Source organism: Colobus angolensis, unplaced genomic scaffold (assembly GCF_000951035.1).
Source record: "Colobus angolensis palliatus isolate OR3802 unplaced genomic scaffold, Cang.pa_1.0 Scaffold536, whole genome shotgun sequence".
Lineage (NCBI taxonomy): Eukaryota > Metazoa > Chordata > Mammalia > Primates > Cercopithecidae > Colobus > Colobus angolensis.
Window position 1 is genome coordinate 845,866 of NW_012118888.1, and position 20,902 is coordinate 866,767.

At 37.8% G+C, this 20,902-nt stretch overlaps 1 protein-coding gene across 1 annotated transcript in view; it reads left to right on the forward strand.

The window, feature by feature from the left end:
• GABRA3 (gamma-aminobutyric acid (GABA) A receptor, alpha 3) overlaps positions 1-20,902 on the forward strand; it is a 316,184-nt gene that overhangs the window by 257,353 nt on the left and 37,929 nt on the right. The window contains exons 7-8 of the mRNA XM_011961129.1: positions 10,203-10,346; positions 20,571-20,723. Of these exons, the coding sequence (XP_011816519.1) occupies positions 10,203-10,346; positions 20,571-20,723 (297 nt within the window). The remainder of the gene's footprint in view (positions 1-10,202; positions 10,347-20,570; positions 20,724-20,902) is intronic.

Genomic DNA, 20,902 nt, shown 5'->3' on the forward strand with positions numbered 1-20,902 from the left:
CTCGGCCTCCCAAAGTGCTGGGATTACAGGCTTGAGCCACCGCGCCAGGCAAAACCTATATTTAAAAGAGAAATCTAAAACTAATAACCTGAACTTCCACCTTAAGAGACTAGAAAAAGAAGACCAAACTAAATCCAAAGCAAGCAGAAGGAAAAAATAATAAATATTAGAGTACAAATAAATAAAATAAAGAATTTTAAAAATTAAAGAAAACCAAACAATCTAAGTTATTTGAAAAGATTAGCAAAACTGATAAACCTTTCACCAGACAAAGTAAATAAAAGAATAGAATCACATTGCTAAAAGCATGAGAGAAGGCACATCATGCTTGCCTTACAGAAATAAGCAGGATTTTATGGAAATACTATGAGCAACTGTACACCAACCAATTAGATAACCGAGATGAAATGAAAAAATGTCATAGAAATATACAAACTGATGGAACTGACTGAAGGAGAAATAGAAGTTTTCATTGACCCTATACTAAGTAAATAGGTTACATTAGTGATTTAATAACTTCTCATAAAGAAGCCCAGGCTTAGATCTAAGCCTTCACCATTGAATTGTACAAAACATTTGAAGAAGACTTGATACCAATCAATACCAGGGTTTCACAAATAATTCTTCCAAAATATAGAAGGGGAAAGAACATTTCTTAATTCATTCTACGAGGCTAGTGTTACCCTGATACCAAAACCAACGGTCACTAGAAAATACAACTATAGACAAGTATTTCTTATGACTACAGTCATAAGACAGCCATAAGACACAAAAATCTTCAACGAAACTCTAGCAACTGATTCAAGCAACTTATAAAATGGATTATACATCAGTTTTAAGTGAGATTTATCCCAGGAATACAAAGTTGGCTCAACGACTAAAAACCATTCAACATAATATAACATATTAATAAAATGGACAAAAACCACACGATCATCTCAATGCATAAAGAAGCATATATACTCTGCACCAGAAATTCAAAATTTTCTCAATTTGCCTGTAATTAGTGGCTATAACTTGTCCTGTCACTGTGAATAATAAAAGTTTTGAGAATTGCAATTATTTGATTAAGTTATAAACCAATATAGTACCTGTTTCCATTTGGTTTTATATATACCAGCCTTGGACTGTAGCTTTCAGATTCATCAGAACGCCTAAAGTTTTAAAAAATTATTTTTGTTTTAATTGACAAATAAGTGTGTATACTTTTTGGGTACAATTAGATGTTTCAATAAGTATACATATTGTGTAATGATCAAATCGGGGTATTTAACATTTCCATTATCTCAAACATTTATCATGTATTTGTGATGAGAACATTCAAAATCCCCTCTTCTGGCTATTTTGAAATATATCATACAATATTTTTTAATATAATCAGCCTTCTGCACAATTGCACACCAGAACTTATTCCTTCTATCCAGCTATACCTTGTACCCATTAATCAATCTCCCTCCATTAACCAAGCTCTCTCCAGGCCTTCTCTCTTCTCCTTCCCCAGCCTCAGCCAACTGCCATTCTACTCTGTACTTTTATGATATCATCTATTTTAGATTATGTATATGAATGATACAATGCAATATTTGTCATTCTGAGCCTTGCTCACTTCATTTAACATAATGTCTTCCAATTTTATCCACATTGCCACAAATAATAGAATTTCATTCTCTTTTTATGGCTGAATAGCATTCCATTGTGTGTGTGTGTGTGTGTTTATATATTATATAACATTTTCTTATTAATTCATTCATTGATGGACACTTGGATTGATTCCATATCTTGTCTATTTTGAACAGTGCTAAAATAATAATTGAAGTATAGATATCTCTTGAACATACTCTATTTATTTTGGGTGTATACCCAGTAGTGGAATTGCTGGATATTATGGTAATTCGGTTTATAATTTTTTGAGGAAACGCCATACTTTTTTTCATAGTGGCAGTACTAATTTGCATTCTCACCAACAGTGTATGAGAAAGAGTTCCCCTTCATCACACAGCGGGGCCTATCATGGGGAGGGGGCAGGGGGGAGGGATTGCATTGGGAGTTATACCTGATGTAAATGACAAGTTGATGGGTGCTGACGAGTTGGGTGCAGCACACCAACATGGCACAAGTATACATATGTAACAAACCTGCACGTTATGCACATGTACCCTAGAACTTAAAGTATAATAATAAAAATAAATAAAAAAAAGAAAAAAGAAAGAGTTCCCCTTTTTTCTCATCTCTTCCAGCACTTGTTCTCTTTTGTCTTTTTGATAATAGTCATTCTAACCAGGGTGAGGTGATATCTAATTGTGGTTTTGATTTACATCTCTGTAATGATTAGTGATACTGGGCATTTTTTATATACCTGGTGGCCATTTGTATATCTTCTTTTGAGAGATGTCTATTAAGGTCTTTAGCCCATTTTTAAAATCAGATTTTTTTATATTGAGTTATTTGAGTTCCTTATATATACTGGATATTAACCCCTTATCAGATGTGTACTTTGAAAATATTTTTCCCATTCTGTGTATTTTCTGTTCGCTCTGTTGATTGTTTCATTTGCTCTATAGAAGATTTTTAGTTTGATAAAATTCCATATTTCTACTTTTGTTTTTACTGCCTGTGCTTTTGGATTCTTATCTAAAAGAACCTTGCCTAGATGACTGATGGCATGGAGAATTTCCCCACATTTTCTTCTAGTAATTTTATAGCTTTGGGTTTTACATTTAAGTCATTAATCCATTTTGATTCGATTGTTTATAGTGAGAGGTAAGGGTTTAGTCTCATTCTTGTACGTGTGGACATGCAGTTTTCTCAGCACCATGTTGAAGAGGCAATGGGATTCATCCCAGGGATGCAAAAATGGTTGAAAACATGCAAATGAATAAATGTGATACATGACATCAACAAAATCAAGGACAAAAAACACATGGTCATTTCAGTAGATGAAGAAAAAAATATTCAATAAAGTTCAACATCTCTTCATGATGAAAGCTCTTAACTAATTAGGTATAGAAAAAGAATGTACCTCAACACAATAAAGGCCATATATGACAAACCTACAGCAAACATCATACTGAATGGAAAAGGATGAAAGCTCTTTTCTAAGATCTGAAACTGTGAAACAAGGCAAGGATACCCAGTCTCACCACTTCTCACAACTACTGGTGAGAAGTCCTAGAAGTACTAGAAGTCCTAGCCAGAGCAATTAGGCAAGAGAAAGAAATAAAAGGCATCCAAATTGGAAAGGAGGAAGTCAAATTGTCCCTGTTTGCAGATGACATAATCATATAAATAAATATATATATATCCATACACACATACATACATGTGTGTATATATGTGTGTGTGTGTGTATATATATACCCCTAAAGAACTAAACAAAAAATTTTTAGAATTAATGAAGAAAATAAGCAACGTGGAAGGATACAAAATCCACATACAAAAGTCAGTACCATTTCTATATGTCAATAGTGAACTATTTGAAAAGAGAAAGTGATTCCATTCACAATAGTTACAAAACAATAAAAGTCCTAGGAATAAATTTAACCAAGGAGGTAAAAGATCTCCACAATGAAAACTATAAACACAAATTAGAAAAACAGAATAAGACACAAATAAGTAGAAAGACGTCTTATGTTCATGGATTGGAAGAACTGATACTGTTAAAATGTTCATGCTACCCAAAGCAAGCTACGCATTCAATACAATTGCTATCAAAACAGCAATTACATGCTTCCTGAAATAGAAAAAACATTCTAAAATTCATATGAAACCACAAAAGACCCAAAATCTCCAAAAGTATACTAAGCAAAATTAATAAACCTGGGGACATCACACTACCTGACTTCAAAATATACCATGAAGCTATAGTAACCAAAACAGCATGGTAGTGGCATAAAAATTGACACATAGAACAATGGAACATAAAAAGACACGTGCAGTTGTATGTTTATCACAGCACTATTTACAATAGCAAAGTCATGAAATCAATCTAAATGTCCATCAGTGGATGACTGGATAAAGAAAATTGGTACATATATGTATGTACACACACAAACACATACACAGACACCATGGAACACTACTCAGCCGTAAAAAGGATGAAATCATGTGTCTGCTGCACCACAGATGGAACTAGAGGCCACTATCCTCAGTGATATAGTTCATAAACTCATCTACTGCATATTCTCACTTATAAGTGGGAGCCAAATAATGGATACACATGGATACAGAGAGTGGAATAATACACACTGGAGATTCCAAAAAATGGGAGGGTATGAGGGGGTGAAGATTGAAAAAATACCTGTAGGGTGCAATGTTTAGTATTTGGGCAGTGGGTACACTAAAAGCTCAGACTTGTTCACTACACAATATATCAGTTTAACAAAACTGCACTTGTACTCTCCAAATCTATAAAAATAATAATAAAAAAAAGGAATAGAGAGTACAGAAATAAACCTACATATTTACAGCCAACTGATTTTTGACAAAAGCACCACAATACACATTAAGGGAAGGGCAGTCTCTTCAACATATGGTGCTGGGAAATCTGGAGAATCCTTGGATTTTTACCATGTCCAAACCAAACTTAAGTTCTTTTCACTAAAACTCTTTGTGTTCTGTATCTTGGTTTAGATCCTGTATTCTGGTTACTTACCTCCTCAATCTTGTATCATATTCCTTTCCCCATTACATTGGCCTTCTGCCAGTTCCTAGAACTCTTTACCACATAGAAGACTTTGCATTTGCTGGTTTTGGGGGGTTTGGGAGGTTTACTTGTTTTGTTATTATTTTGGCCTGAAATGTTTTCCATCAAACTCTTGCATGACTGACTCCTTCTCATTTTTTAATATTTTAGATTAGAAACCACCTCAGAGAGATCTTCTCTTATCACTGTATCTAATGACGCCCCTCCTCACCCTGTAACTCTACTTTATTTTCTTCATAGCATGCACCACTATCTGTTACTATATTATTTATTTACTTGTTTATTGTCTGTCTTTTCTCACTAGACTATAAGCTCAATGAGGTGATGGGGCCTCAAATGATTTATGACCTCTGTGTCTTCACTGTCTAATATGATGCCTTGATATTTGTTGAACGGGTAACTGATTAAATCAATTTATCAAGCAACTGGTTTCTGACAATATTTCAAAAGAAATGCATTCTCATTTGTGCTAACATGGCAAGATTGTTTGTTACTTCCATTTTTCCTGGGGTGTGTTACATACCAAGGCTCAGATAACAGAAGGAGGCATTTTGCTAAGCAACTAAAGACAAGGAGATGCTTTAGCCATTATAACTCATATGAAATATAGTGAGGGGCCCATTCAGCGAGTGCAAAAGTTCTAAATGTCAGGTAGATATCCTTTCTTCAGGAACCAGTCCCTCCACCCTACCCCAGCTCCTCCATGAAAGTACAATGATTGGAACTGCGATGAGGGGGCAGTTTTATAGGAGAGAAGCTGAGGAATTAAAGGAGCCCAAATCCATGGAGGAAGGAAAGCAGAAAGAGGTCTAACTGGGAAGAATTCTGTTCCCCAGTGGGTGAATAAATTCCATCATTATCCATGTACTTGCAAAAGCTACAATGTTAGGATCATGTAGAATCTTTTTTAAATGCCCTTTTTCCTTTCTTAACCACATGAAAACTCAAAAATTATAATCATTTCTACTTTTTAAATCGCTCCGTCCCACTCAGTTCAACCCACTGTCTAGTATATTATGCCTATGGGTCACTGACACCAAAAGGCATTGTGATGACCTTTTAAATACCGTCTTGGCTTCAGTTTCACTCTTTTCCACCAGCCATCCCTACGACAGCTAGGGTGATCCTTCCCAAGCTTATATCTGGTCATGTCATCTCTCTCCTTTAGGCATGTCCACAACTCGTTGTGTGTACACACATGTGTGTACACACATGTGCATATTCCAACAGAGGTTCCCACTTGCCCATTAGAAGTTTCTTCTGGGGACTCTATAATAAAAGGAAGAAATCCAGGACTGCAAAAACTCTTAGGGTAGGCAATTTGGACGTTTTTTTGTTTGTTTTTGAGACAAAGGCCTTGCTCTATTGTCTGGGCTGGAGTGCAGTGGCTCGATCATTGCTCACTGTAGCCTTGAACCTCTGGGCTCAATTGATCCTCCTGCCTCAGCCTCCTGAGCAGCTGGGGCTACAGGCATGTGCCACCATGCCCAGCTAATTTTTAATTTTTTTTTTTTTTTTTCAGAGACGGTTTCTTTCTGTGTTGCCCAGGCTGTTCTCAAACTCTTGGCCCCATACAATCCTCCTGCATTGGCCTTCCAAGGTGCTGGGATTACAGCATAAGCCACTGCACCCAGACTAACTTGGATATTTTATGCTATTTATTAAGCTTCCTTCTGGCCTGTGACTCCAATGATACTATTAATTCCTTTACCACTCCTTGTGCTTACATACTTTTTGCCTTTACTATGTTGTTCTTTTGCTAGGAATGTCCTTCTTTCACCTCCTAAAGGTGGCGTCGTCTTCTGAGTATCATTTACTTTAGGAATCCTTCTGTAACACCCCACTTTGAGCAGGAATAATAGTGCTCACCTCTGGTTTTACTTAACACTTGTGTTTATTTCACTAGTGTGCATACTCCTATATTCCAAACTGCACTACAGCCATTGTGGTTTCTCTGTCTCCCTGAGTAAATTGTGGGCTTCCTGATGTGATGGTGGCTACTGTGCCTTCACAAACTTTGTTTACCAGTACAGGTCAGGCTCCAAGAAGACACTTGATCGAGTAATTTTCAATTTGTTTTTGTTTTCTTCTTCCACTTATTCGTGTCTTTCCTGCTTTGCCCTCTATCTTATGAGAAGAGGGTATTTTTTTCTCCACAAATCCCTCTATTCCCATATATTATTGCCAAAGACATTAAATCATTGCTTTTTGCATAAAGTAAGTTGCTACTCTGGCCAAGTGAATTTTCTGAGATACTGATAGCTGCACAATTTATTGTCACATCTGTGTTAGGATCTGCTTGGATTTTCAGGGTGAATATTCAGGGCTGTCTGTGCCAGGTACTCAGCTTAAGTTAAGAGCTCTAGCAAGAAATTCATTTTCCTTTTTAGGGGTGGAAACAAAATCTTCCATTGCTTACACTTTCCATGAACAAATCTGTTTAGATTTTACACTGTCAAAATCTTGGGTAGATTGGATAGAACATGGCACTATCTTTAAACAAAAAGTGTTACAACCATCTGAACAGCAAAGGTAAGAAGACATATACAGATGATTCCCTGCTTAGGAGTAGGGGTACCCCAAGCATATGTACTAAAGATAAAAGACTCTGGGGAAAAATAAGAGCACAAGGACCTTATGAAATCACATTTCACTGATAGTATTATGACTGCCTCATATAATATCAGTATAAATTTTAGGTAAGGGTATGAGAAGGGTTCTGAGAAGATTTCCCTTTCTTCTTGGTGATAATAGTTTAAAGGTCCACAATTCAAGCTGAGAGCCCTAGATATCCCGTAAGTAAAAGAGGATGCTTTGTTTTTAAGGTGGAATCATAAGGAATCATAGCCATCTATAGGAGAAAGTCTCTAGACCGCAGGTTGTAAATTGGGAGCTTCAGGTGTGATTTGTTTGATCCACACACTGTTTACAACTTTTAAAATTATTTGCTAAGATTTTACATTTGGAAACTGTCACATAAAATTCCACATTTGCTTATTATTTCACAAAATCAGAAGATTGACAACATTGGGCTCAAATCCTACATGGCTTCAATCAATCGAGACCAAATAGTGACTCTCCCTTGTAGATAAGGATATGCTTTCCCTTTCCTCATAACCTCCATCACTTTCACCTCACTCCCTGAAAAGGGAGTCTAATATCAATTGCCAGTAATCATCTCACTTGCACTTTTGTTTTACTTACAAGAGAATTAAGAGCTCCCAGTAGAAATGAGGAAAGTGAAAGAGTTCTTGTACCATATCTATCCATTTTGTTTTTTAATTAAGACATGCTGAGATGGCTATACTTTAAACAAGATGGGAGAGTTTACATTTTCTTATAGAAATAAAAGATGTTTTCCCATCTTTAAGCACACAAAGCATGCTTCTATTGAAAACATAAAACTTCATATATCAAAATTATGCTATTCATTACAAAAAAATATGATTTTTATATAGAAAAACTGCACAATTAAAATATTAATTAAAAACATTGAAAGTTAGGTTTTGTGCTTCAATGCATACACTAAATGTTATTGCTAGAAAATGTGGTTACGCATTCAGCAACAAACCTTTATAGGCATCAAAATGTTTCACAGGTACCAAACTTGTAAAAAAAAATCTATTAATTGCATCAGAAATTTATGTGTCCAACTAGAAATATTGTTGTTGTTGTGTTGAAGAAATGACTGAGACTATATACAAGGCAAGTTATGTGGAAAAGTTAAACTTCCTGTGATATTTTCCTTTGCAGTGTATGAGAACACAGATATAAAAAATACCATAGAGTTATGAATATTTGTTCATGATGTCAATGAGAATTTTGATGTGATTGGAGAAATTTTTAGTGTGCTACTCATCACAGACAAAGCAGGAAATGACTTATTTAGGTGTATTGAAAAAGTTTTAAAAAGTGTAATGTAAGCAGATCACAATTAGTACCCATGAATAACTGTTAATGTCAGACTTGTGAAATGTATATCCAATGTTGCAAAGTTTTGCAGGGACCCAGCATTTATATTTGCTTATTGGCAGATTCACCAGAAATTATTTGCTTTGTGGTAAAAGGTTTAAATAGAGTATATTATGGGTATAGTAGTTGCCACCATGAGCTAGAGGAACCCCTCTTCCCCTCTGGCTTGAACAACAGGCAGCTCAAAACTTGAAGGAAAAGGGTATACAGTATGTGATCAGCTTCCCTTTATGAGTCTGGGTGCCTGAGTTAGGGCAAGTACTCACCCTAGATATAAAATCCACGGTGGAAAGAGTTAATCATGTCAGGGAAGGAATCAACTCATTTCTTTAATATACTGACTAACATTAAGTAACCCCACCTCATTTCTCACCATTTCCCTTACTCACACCCCTGTTAATCTATACAAATTCTGTACTTGACATTGGAATTCTAAATGCAAGCCTTGACGTTAATGCTGATGCAAAAGAAAAGGTGTCAGTTGTCTTGTTTGCATGTCAAAATGATAATAAGTTATGAAAGAAAATTAATTATTGTAATTTTAATTTGGAATTTTTCTTTTTTAATTTAAAATATCACTAGTTTGAATTTTTGCTTCCTCTGATATGCTCACCGCATAATTAATTAAATTTGTATTACTTTTCTGCCAGTTTATTTTTCTTACAGCTAGCCTGATTCACTTATTCAAGGTACCTCTGTATTAGTCTCTTTTGCTTTGCTGTGAAGGAATACCTGAAGCTAGGTAAATTATAAAGAAAAGAGTTTTATTTGGTTCACGGTTATGGGGGTCTGTACAAGAAGTATGGAGCCAGCATCTGGTTTCTGTAATGACATCAGGAAGCTTTTATTCATGGTGAAAGGCAAAGCAAGCCAGTGTGTCACATGAAAAGAGGGAGCAAAAGAGAGAAGAAGGTGCAAGGCTCATTTAAAACAATCAGAAAGCCTGTGAAGTAATACAGCAAGAATTCGCTCATTACTGGAGGGGGGTGGCATCCAGCCATTTGTGAGGGATCTGCCTCCATGACTCAAACACCTCCCACTGGGCCCCACTTCCAACACTGGGGTTCGCATTTTAACATAAGAATTGCAGGGGCCAAATATCCAAATTATGTCAACCTCTATGGCTCCTGTAGGCATTTGAGTCTGTGACATCTACATGAGATAATATTTTAGCCATTCTTTCCCCTGCCCCTACTGTCTACTCTCCAACAGAAGAAAAAGTTTATTGACTGTCTGGAAGACAGTCACTGAAGTATGAGAACACTTTGAGTTCATTTCTATGTACACAGCATATACTCCAGTAGCTATTCAATGAGAGTTTATTGGATGGATGGAAGGATAGATGGATGGATGGATGGATGGATGGATGGATGGATGGATGGATGGATGTACTTCAATTGAAGACAGACCACATACCCAGAACTCTTTGAAGATGGAAGTTTTATTTCAATCTCATTTGAGTTTAGTATCAAGGGTAATCATTCTCTGTTTCCTTCAACTTCTCTTTACTGACTCTTCTCTGCCTTAGATGCCTATACAACAGCTGAAGTGGTTTATTCTTGGACTCTCGGAAAGAACAAATCTGTGGAAGTGGCACAGGATGGTTCTCGCTTGAACCAGTATGACCTGCTGGGCCATGTTGTTGGGACAGAGATAATCCGGTCTAGTACAGGTATTTAACTTATTTTATTTAACAAACATTTCTGTAACCTGTACCGCATGCCAGTCACTGTTCTAAGTACTTATAAGTTATTTAATCTTTAAAACAATGTTGTGACAAAGGTAGTATTATCATGAGAAAACTGAGGTATATAGAAGTTCAGTAATTTGCTCCTTGTCACAGTTATGCAATGGCAAAATGAAAACGAACACTTGTCAGATTGGCTCCCAAGACCATCCTCTTAACCACAATTGCCTGCTGCCTCTTGGAGAGTGGTGCAGAAGGTGAAGGGCATTAGGGTTATAGTATGAGAAAAGAAAGCAGATGGAGGCCATGGTGTGCAAAGAGTTTAGCTTTGTTCCTAAAGATTGCATTAAAATAATTGCTTAACTCAGCCTGTGCTGAGGTGGCACATTAACTAATCCCAGAAAATGTCAAGCACACGGCCAGGATGTCCAGGGAGTAGCCATGGAATTATTTTCTTAAGTGGATCACGTAACTCAGAAAAAAGCTTGGTTGGCAAAACCTGCTAGGTTTTATCAATGGCTAACTCTTGGATATTGACAAATGGAACTAGAGTTTTGTTCTGTGGCCTTAAGTCTGTCCATTTTGAAATGACCCCTGAGCAGTTCAAGGGGCCTAAGGAACGATATATTCTGGATCTCAACTAACCTTAGAATGTTCGTCAAAATGGAGTATGTGCTGAGGCCCACATATCACATAATTTTTTTTGCTATGAAATGATAGAAGCTTTCAACATTAATTTTCAAGCAGCACTTGTCTCTGTGAATCCACAATTATACATGTCCTTTTATCTCATTATCTAGACATACGCTGTTCCCTCTTGTGATGTCACAGTCTGTCATCTCCTCTGCCCCCTGTTCTCCTTACACCTCAGAATCAGGGAAGGGTGCCTAAAAAAAATCAACATTTGAAATGGAATTGAAGGACAAACAGGATTTAGAGATCTGGAATTAGTGTGGGAAAAGGGTATTCTTGACAAAGGCAACACTGAGATGTCAAAAATCCAGAAGTATGAGAGAGCATGACCTGCTAGGGAAGCTGAAAGCTGTTCAGAGTAAGATGCAGAAGGGATAGAGAGTGTAGGGCTGGGGGGGTGGGTGGGCTGTTCCATGGGGTCCTGGGGTCATGTGTGGCAGGCCTCCGGCTGGACCAGTCCAAGTGGCACAGGCAGGCAAGGTGTGGCTGGCCCCAATCTGAAGAATTCCCTCCCTCCAGTGGGTGAGTACTGCTGCTGGGGTCAAGTGCCTGGCTTTGGCAGAGGCAGTAGAGGTGGCTGGCGGTGGGAGTGTCTGGGCCTCCTGGGCCCTGTCCCTGTGCCCCAAGAGCGCTCCTGGCCATCATGCATTGGCTTACCTGGGCCACTGCGTGGCCAGGGCTCAGAGCCCTGGGATTGTGGGCAGAGTCAGACAGGGACCCGTCCCTGGCTTACTTTGTTGAAAGTGAAACAGGGACATTGACATACTTTTCCTGCACTGGCTGCACAGGTACTGCCAGCTGTCAGGACCCTGATCCCGGGACTGTGCAAGCAAGGAGGGAGAGGAGTCATTTGTAGGTCTCACACACCCTCCTGTCCCCTCACGTCTGCATTGGACCCCTTACATGTGTGAGCAGAGAAGCTGGCCTCCTGCTTCCAGAGGTGCCACCACCACTGCCACTGCCTGGTTTCCCCTCCCTTCCCCACCCCAACTTAAGGGAAAAAAGGAAGGAGACCCCAGGAGGAGGCCAAGGCTGCAGTGTCTCATAGCCCAAAGTTGCGCACTGTACAACTGGGCCCTAGAGGCTGAGGGTCTGCCCTTGCTGCTGCGGGGATTTCCTCCTCAGAGTGAGCAAGCAAGAGAAGTCCCTGTATCTGTTCACTCCTCTCACCTCCCCGTCTGTCCTGGGCACTGCCCGCCTGGCATCAACTCTTGAGACCAATCCTTGGCTGCCCAATCAGACCCCACTCCCACTTCATTTGAGTAAACTGCTGTTGGTCTCATCTTTAGCTCACAGAAGATACACGTTCATGACAGGAAAATTAGAAATACATGGAGGAGCAAATATTGAAAATTAAAATACTTTTTGTTTCCACTTTCCAGAAGTATCTTAGAAGATTTGGGTACATTAACTGATTATTTTACATTTGGTATTTAAGACGGTTCCCTTTGTATTTTCTGTATAATTATGTTTTTATATAAATGGGGCCAGAGTATTGATACTGTTTTATAAGCTAATTTTTATTTAATTTTATATTATAAATGTGTTTTTCATGTCACTAAATGCACATAATCCAAGTAAAATGTACACGAGATTTAGTAAAATATTTTAGCAATTAGAATGAACACACCACACATTTCATTTATTATTACTTGTTTTGGTTACTTAAAAAAAAAGTGAAAAGCCTTCCTGTCAGGCCAGAGCATAGTTGACAATGATGATAGTCCCCGTTGTCACTAGGAAGTGTAGAATTTCATTGTGAAACTCAATAAAATAGTATCTTTTTTGGTAATGTCCTCATATAGATGGATCACAATCTTATTTAAACAATCATCTACTATTATATTCTGTGTTTTAATGCTATAAACAACACTGTAAAGACCCTTCTTTTCCCTATAGCATTTTGCTCCTGTGTAAGTATCTGCCTAAGATACAGACAGGATATTGAGATTGCTATTTCAGAAAGTAGACACGTTAAAAAAAATTGATACATATTGACAAACTGCTATTCTGAAAGGTTAAAGAATTCTCACTACTATTATCAGTGATGAGCATGCCAATTTCCCCTCACCCTTGCCAACACAGGTATCATGGGTTGAATTGTGTCCCCTGAAAAGATATGTTTAAGTCCTTCCTAACCCCCAGTACCACAAAATGTGACCTTATTTGGAAACAGGGTCACTGCAGATGTAATTAGTTAAGATAAAGTCATACTGCAGTGGAGTGGGCCCTAATCCAATATGACTTGTATCCTTATAAAAAGGGGAAATTTGGACATAGAGACATAAACACGTCACATGTGAACATGAAGGCAGAGATTGGGGTGATGCTTCTATAAACTGAGGAACACCAAAGATTGCGAGAAAACAACTTGAAACTAGGAAGAGGCAAGGAAGGATTTCCTTACAATTTTCAGAGGGAGTGTAGCCCTGCTGACACCTCAATATCAGACTTCCACCCTCCAGAACTGTGAAAGAATACATTTGCTTTGTTTTAACCCATCCAGGGTGTAGTACTTTCTTATGGCAGCCATAGGAAAATAATGCAACAAGATATTGTCGTTCTTGTTTTCTTACTGTTTTTCAAAGTAATACATGAGTATGGTGGTAGAATTAATAATGATCAATTTCTGAGCATGTAATATGTGCAAAGCATTTCCCTGAGGGCATGTATTAACTCAACCCTTGAACAACAGTTTGAGGTGGGTGGTGGTATTATCTGAGGTTTATAGATAAGGAAATCGAGGCTCAGACAGATTAAATAATTTTCTCAGGGTCACACAGTTGGTAAGTGGTAGAGCAAGATTTGGAAACAAGGCAGCAAATTTGCTCCAGAGTCTATAAACATAATAACTACATGGACCACTCCCTTTTTACTTTGCCTCTAGAAGGAAGGATGTAAGGAAAGAAGGAAGGCAGGAAGAAAGGCAAGGAGGGAGGGAAGAAGGAAAGAAAAGAAAATTTAAAAGTCAAATAACAGAAAGGTATATACTGAAAAGGAGCAGTTCTTATTTTAACTACTTATGTTTTACTTCTGATGGTTCCCTCCATAGTTCTGAATAATGAGCTTATACTGCTGTTTTTCACCTTTAGAGACGAAACATTGATTCCCTACTCTAAGGTATATGAGTGCTTATCTCACTTCCATTGCCCCTACCTCTCCTTTCCTCCAAGTCTTGATAGCTGGATCAAATAGTTAGCTATATTTATTGATCTATCAACCCTTCTGTCCTCATATCCTCTCCTTCTTTTTTCCAACTTCTGCCAACTAAAAGCTTGCTTTCATTGTAAAAACAGATTAAAATGTACACTTAGTTCTTGTGGTAGGGAGAATAGTGGTCTCCCAAAGATGTCCACATTCTATTCCCTACAACCTGTGAACATGTTAGGTTACATGGAAAGTGGGGATTAAGGTTCCTAATCAGCTGATTTCAAAATAGATTATTCTGAATTATTCAAGTGGGCATAATGTAACCATGAGGGTCCTTATAAAGGAGAGACAGGGAGACCAGAGTCAAAAAGAAAATGAATAGAAGATATTTTACAGCTGGCTTGAAAGATGACAAATGGGGCCACAAGCCCAGAAATGTGGACTACCCAGAGAAGCCAAAAAGGTGAGAAAACCTATTCTTCCCTAGAGTCACCAGAAGTGAAGGCAGCCCCACTTACATCCTGATTTTAGCACAGTGAGACCCATTTTAGATTTCTGACCTTCAGAAGTATAAGAGTAAAAGTTTGTGCTGTTTTAAGCCAACAAGTGTGGGGTAATTTGATAAAGTACCAATAAATAGAAAACTAATACAGTTATATACCCCTAATTAAGCTTTCAATACTTTCTCTATAGATTGATTTTAAAAGCTCAAAACCAGCAAGAGAAATTTGTATTATTATGACTGTGTAAATACTGTCTTTTGTTGGGATTGCATTTCTTCTTTAAGGGCCTACCACCCACTTAAATTTCCCTAGTTTTCTGTAGAAAGACGCTTCAGAGTATTTTAGAAAAAGGCACTCAGGTTATCTTTCTTTTGACTGGGAGAGTAAACATATTGATACAGCCACTGTGCCTATGGAAGTAGGGCTTGTAACTTTTCCAAGTTCAGATCTGCAGGAAATGTCCCTATTTTCCATTCCCATTCTTGAGACCCTCTCCCTTTGTCCCTGCAGCCTCCAGGTCTGTGTCCTCTCTGGGTGATGCCAGCAGGGACCTCTCTTGTAAACTGAGCTCCCTCTGCTGCTTCTCATCTACACTGAGGCCTGCTTTCTCCATTAGCACTTTCTGAATTCCAAAATTCTCTTGAGCTCTTTCATTCATTCTTTACTGTTGTTTTCTTCCTTATGGGTTTATTCTATTTTACTGTTTTCACTGGCACTTGATGAAGTCTTAAGAGAAAGAGGAGGTAAATGTTGCTGTTCAGTCCGTTATGTGAATTGGACATCTTTCCAACTTTTTACCTACATTTTTTAGGAACTGCATTATTTCCATTTTTAAAATTTACATCTCGAATATAATCTGGAGTTTTATTTTTGGTTTGCTCTATGAGGTAACCAAATGTACCAGTATCCATGAATGAATAATCCAGTGTTTCCTCAGTGAAATGAGATGCTGCTTTTATCATATACTAAATTCATATATGTGCACATACATACACATACAGATGCATAAATCTGTGTCTATATTTATTATTCTCTTTCATTGTTGTCTGTCTATTTTTTATATGTATCACATTATTTTAATTATTGTAGATAAACGTTTTCAAACTGTGTATATATACATACACACACACACACACACACACTCTTTCTAGGAAGATACACAAGAGGCTGTTAATCATAGTTACCTAAAAGAAGGAGATGTGAAATGGTTAATTTGAGGGCAGATTTGGGAGGGAGACATTTTGCTGCACATACTTTTATACCTATTGATTTAGGAACCATATAAATATTATTACCTCACATATATATGTATTGTTTTTATTGTGACCATAAATTATAGGCGTTCCTTTCTAAATTCTGTATACACTCTTCCATGTAGGGTCTAGCATATGAATGGAAATCTAGGCCAGAGAAAGGTCGGACCCACAATCCATGGATGTTCTGATTGGTATGGCTGGCTTTCTCTCCAAATGCTGTCAGTCCTCACTATGAACTAGCTTCAAGCAGAGGCTGTCTGCTCTTTGCTCCAGATTCAAACATGTATTAAATAAATGAATGAAATTCCTCAAAGTCTGTGGCTAGTTGTTGACACCATCCCCTATTTTCCCTAATTTGGCGAATTATTACATTAATTTTCTAAAATGATAGTTTGGATGTGTGATCCTTATATATCCATCTTTCCTAGAAATTTGATCATTTGTTAGAATGACAGTTTTATTATTATTGTCATTGTATATATTATTTCTTTAGATGTGTAGCATAGGTAAGTGAAGATAATGCATAAAACAGGACATAAAGAAAAATCAGAGAGATGGAGATAAAAAGAAAACAGGAGGCAAGATAAAGAACAAGGAATAGAGATAGAGAGAGGGAAAAATACCTAAGATAGATTTAAGAAAATATATCCACTTACTTTTTTATGATGAGTTAATTTGCCAAGCTAAAAATTCCTCTTGTGTGTTTCAAAACCTTAGAAACTAGCTACGTTGTAAATGTGTTTTATGTTCTATTATCAAATATTTCACATTTAACACAGATGGAGTTTAAGAGACTGAAGTGCAAAGGCAGGAGAAAATTCTCCCAAATCACTTAAAGGGTCATCCCTCATAATAAGAAAGACAGAGAGATGCAGCAATAGGGGTAAGGAGGGAGAGAATCTAACAAACCCACTTCAGGAAAATATAGTCAGTTACGTAAAGCATTATTTAGCTAAACTGTTCGGCATTTCTGATACATACATAATAACTAATTTGTGAATACATATGCATTGTATGTTTTATATTGTACCCTTGAATATTTCATATACAACATACACAACACAGATGGTACATAATGGGCTTAATAAGCTGGGACACAAGGGTGGAGGTGGGATGGAAGAAATTGTGAAATCTTCCAGTTTGATTAAAATTTCAGTTCTCTCTTTGGCAGGGAAGAAGATGTATAGAGATGGAAAACATCAGAGTTGTGTTTAAGAAAACTGATTAAGTTAATTGACATAATAAATTAATTTGCTAAGCTTTCTAAAAGTCCACTTGTAAGTTCCACCCATAGAAATGATCTAAGTTGTGAATACTTGTGAATATATAAAGGTGTCTTTCCATTGTCCCTTTGACGATTTCTCACTGGACCCAGATAGTCTGCAATACAAGGACAGAAACAAGGGAAATCTTTGCAACCTAGTAAAAGGTGTCAGTTCTTACTAAAGAGAATTCCTTTCACCTCTTCAGAAGACAGACAGCAAGACAGAATGAGAAAGAAAGCAATATAGAAAAGGAGAGGATTGAGGAAAATCAATGTGTTCAACTGTTTTGAGTCAGTTATTCAAAACAAGTGGTTAATTTTATAATCTTTTGAAAAGTCCATTTGCTTTGCCTTTTAGATCCACAGAATGTAATTAATTTATGAATATTTATTACATCTTTTATATATTAAATATTTCACATGATCAGAGATAGGATTAATAGGTAGGGTTTGGAAATGTGAGACTAAGATGGAAAACAGAAAGAATTGCCTAAGCTAATCAAAGTCCAACTCTCATGAAAAACAAATCCCCAGTGCCTTCTCAGCGGGGAGAGAGTGAAGGAAAGGGAAAGGACAGAAAGAAGTAGAGATGGACACAGACAGAAGATAAAACAAAGAAAGAAAAGAACTGAAAAAAGAAGCAGAGAGAAAGAAAAGAGATGGGAACCCCAAAGTTGTAATTTTTAATTTGCCAAACTTAAAATAAGCCTACTTGTAGTTTTTGTGTTCACATAAACAAGCTAAGATGTGAATACACATTCAATATGGGTTGTATATTGAGCCTTGGATGACCGGGTGGTGCTTTCTAGGTTTAGGTACAAGGGAGTGGGTAGAGTAGAAAAGTGGGAAATTGCCTCTTTCGAGAATCCTGCCAAAACCGAATGTGGGTGAAGGAAGAGAGGTGAAAAATAAGAAGCTCTGATAAAAGTGCTATTAGAGCAGGCATATTGCAAGGGTCTTTGAGGACTATTTTGGAGAATCTGGCTTTTACTCTTTGAGAGATGGTAAACCATTGGATAGTCTTGAACAGAAGACAGACAAGATCTGACTTATGTTTTAATAAGATAATTTCTGGCAGGTGTACTATGAATGCATTGAAGAAGTGTCAAGGACAGAGCAAGGAGACCAGTTAGAAAGCTATTACAGTACTCTAGGTGAGACATGATGGTGGCTTAGACCAGGGTGGTAGCAGTAGAGGTGGTGAGAAGTGGTCAAATTATGGAAATATTTTGGAGAAAGAACTGGAATAGTTGGCTGATTGATTGATTTTTGTGTGTGTTATGTGTGTGTGTGTGTAAATGTGTGAGAGAGAAAGGAGGGAGGGAGAGTGAGCAAGATAGAGAGAGCAACAGAACACGGTGAGGTTAAGAAGTCAGTGGAAAGTCTCTTGGGGGAGCCATTTTGAATGGGTGTGGGGGATGGGGAGAGTGAAAACCAAAATCTTGATTTTCATGTTAAGTCAGGATGCCTATTAGATCCCCAAGTAGTGATGTCTAATATATAAATCTTAGAGTTGAGTAGAGAATCTTAAGGCTCCTGTAATAAAGTACTACAAACTGTGCAACTTACCAGAAATGTGTCTCACAGTTCTTAAGGTCAGAAGTCTCAAATCAAAGCATCAGGAAAGTTAGTTATTTCTAGAGATTCTGAGAGGGAAAATCTGTCCCTTGCCTCTCCTTAGTTTCTGGTGGTGGCTGTAGTCTCTGGCATTCCTTGGCTTGCAGCTGCACCACTCCAATCTCTGCCTTTTTTTTTTTTTTTTTTTTTGAGACAGAGTCTGGCTCTGTTGCCAAGGCTGGTGTGCAGTAGCCTGATCTCAGCTTACTGCTGCAAGCTCAGCCTCCTGGGTTCACACCATTCTCCTGACTCAGCCTCCCGAGTAGCTGGGACTACAGGCGCCCGCCACCACACCTGGCTAATTTTTTGTATTTTTCGTAGAGACGGTGTTTCACCGTGTTAGCCAGGATGGTCTCGATCTCCTGACCTCATAATCCGCCCACCTCAGACTCCTAAAGTGCTGGGATTACAGGTGTGAGCCACTGCTCCCGGCGCTCTGCCTGTTTTTTACATATCCTTCTCCCTGTGTGTCTGTGTTTTCACATGGTGCTCTCTTCTAAGGACACTAATCGTGTTGGATGAGGGGCCCACCCTGCTCCAGTATAGCATGACCTCATCTTAACTAACTACATCTGCAGTAACACTATTTCCAAACAAGGCCACAGTCTGAGGTAACAGGGGCTAATGCTTCAGTATATCTTTTTGAGGGACACAATTCAACCCATAACAAGTAGGAAGCCCATTGGGGAATTATTAGAGTTTAAGGTATTAAAGACATAGGCTGGATGAGAATGGCCAGTGTCTGAGTGAGACAGAAAAAAGAAGTACAAGTACAGAGCTTTGACATCCTTCAGTGTTTAGAAATTAAAAGGAACAGCAAAGGAGACTTTGGAGGAATGGTCTGTGAAGTAGGAGAGAAACCAGAAAAGCATCATGGCCTAGAGGTTCCGTGAAGAGAGTGATTACAAGAGGGATGAAGGATCAACTGCATAAAGTGCTGCTGACAAATCCAGTAAGAGGGAGAACTGACTAATGCATTTAACAACATGGGGTAATTATTAGTGCCTATCTCACAGAGCTGTTAGGAGGATATAAAGTTAACACTCCACAAACACTCAGAAAAATATTTTGGCACACAGTAAAAATGCAGTAAGTGCTCACTCTTATTTTAGGAGTGGGATAATGTAGGTCAGTTCACATTCTGCTATGTGAACTTCTGGGTCTAACCAAGTAAGTACATTAGAACAGCAGAGCATAATGGTTAAAAAGCATGAACTGTGGACAACCTACCTGGGCTTGACTTTGGGCTTTACTACTTACTAGCTGTGTAACCTTATGCAAGTTACTCCATCTCTCCTTGCCTCAGTTTCTTGAGTTATAAAATGAGGATAACAATAGTACCTACCTCACAGGGTTCTTGTGAAGATTAAATATTTTATAATGTTAAAGTGCTAAATAAGTGCCTGTCACATAGAAAGTGCTGTAGAAGAGATTTTTATTTTATTATTATTTAAATGAGAACATTAATTTACTTGAATTAATTGTGTCAAAATTGTTCTGAGCAAGCTGTATTGGTACGCTGATAGCATTGTTTTTTTCACACACACACACACACAAACACACTGTTTTGTGATTGTTAAAGGGCCTTGGTTATATGAACTTGGGAGGTGCTGGAATACCCTGTCTTGAATATAAGATTAAGGAGTTTTGTGGATTGAATTGGGGCCCAACTTGATTTAACAATGTTTATGTAGCTACATACTGCCTAATTTTACTGTCTGTCTAGGAGAATATGTCGTCATGACAACCCACTTCCATCTCAAGCGAAAAATTGGCTACTTTGTGATCCAGACCTACTTGCCATGTATCATGACTGTCATTCTGTCACAAGTGTCGTTCTGGCTCAACAGAGAGTCTGTTCCTGCCCGTACAGTCTTTGGTGAGTGATAATTTATGGAGCCTAAGGGAAAGTCTTATCATGCAGAGTCACAGTGGAGGTGAGAAAGGTGGAAGAATGATTCCTGGAGAGAATGGGAGAAATGCCTGTGCCTAACAGGAGTAACTGAATCATCAGACCATGGGGTTTTATACGACAGAATTCTTTTTTTTTTTTTTTTT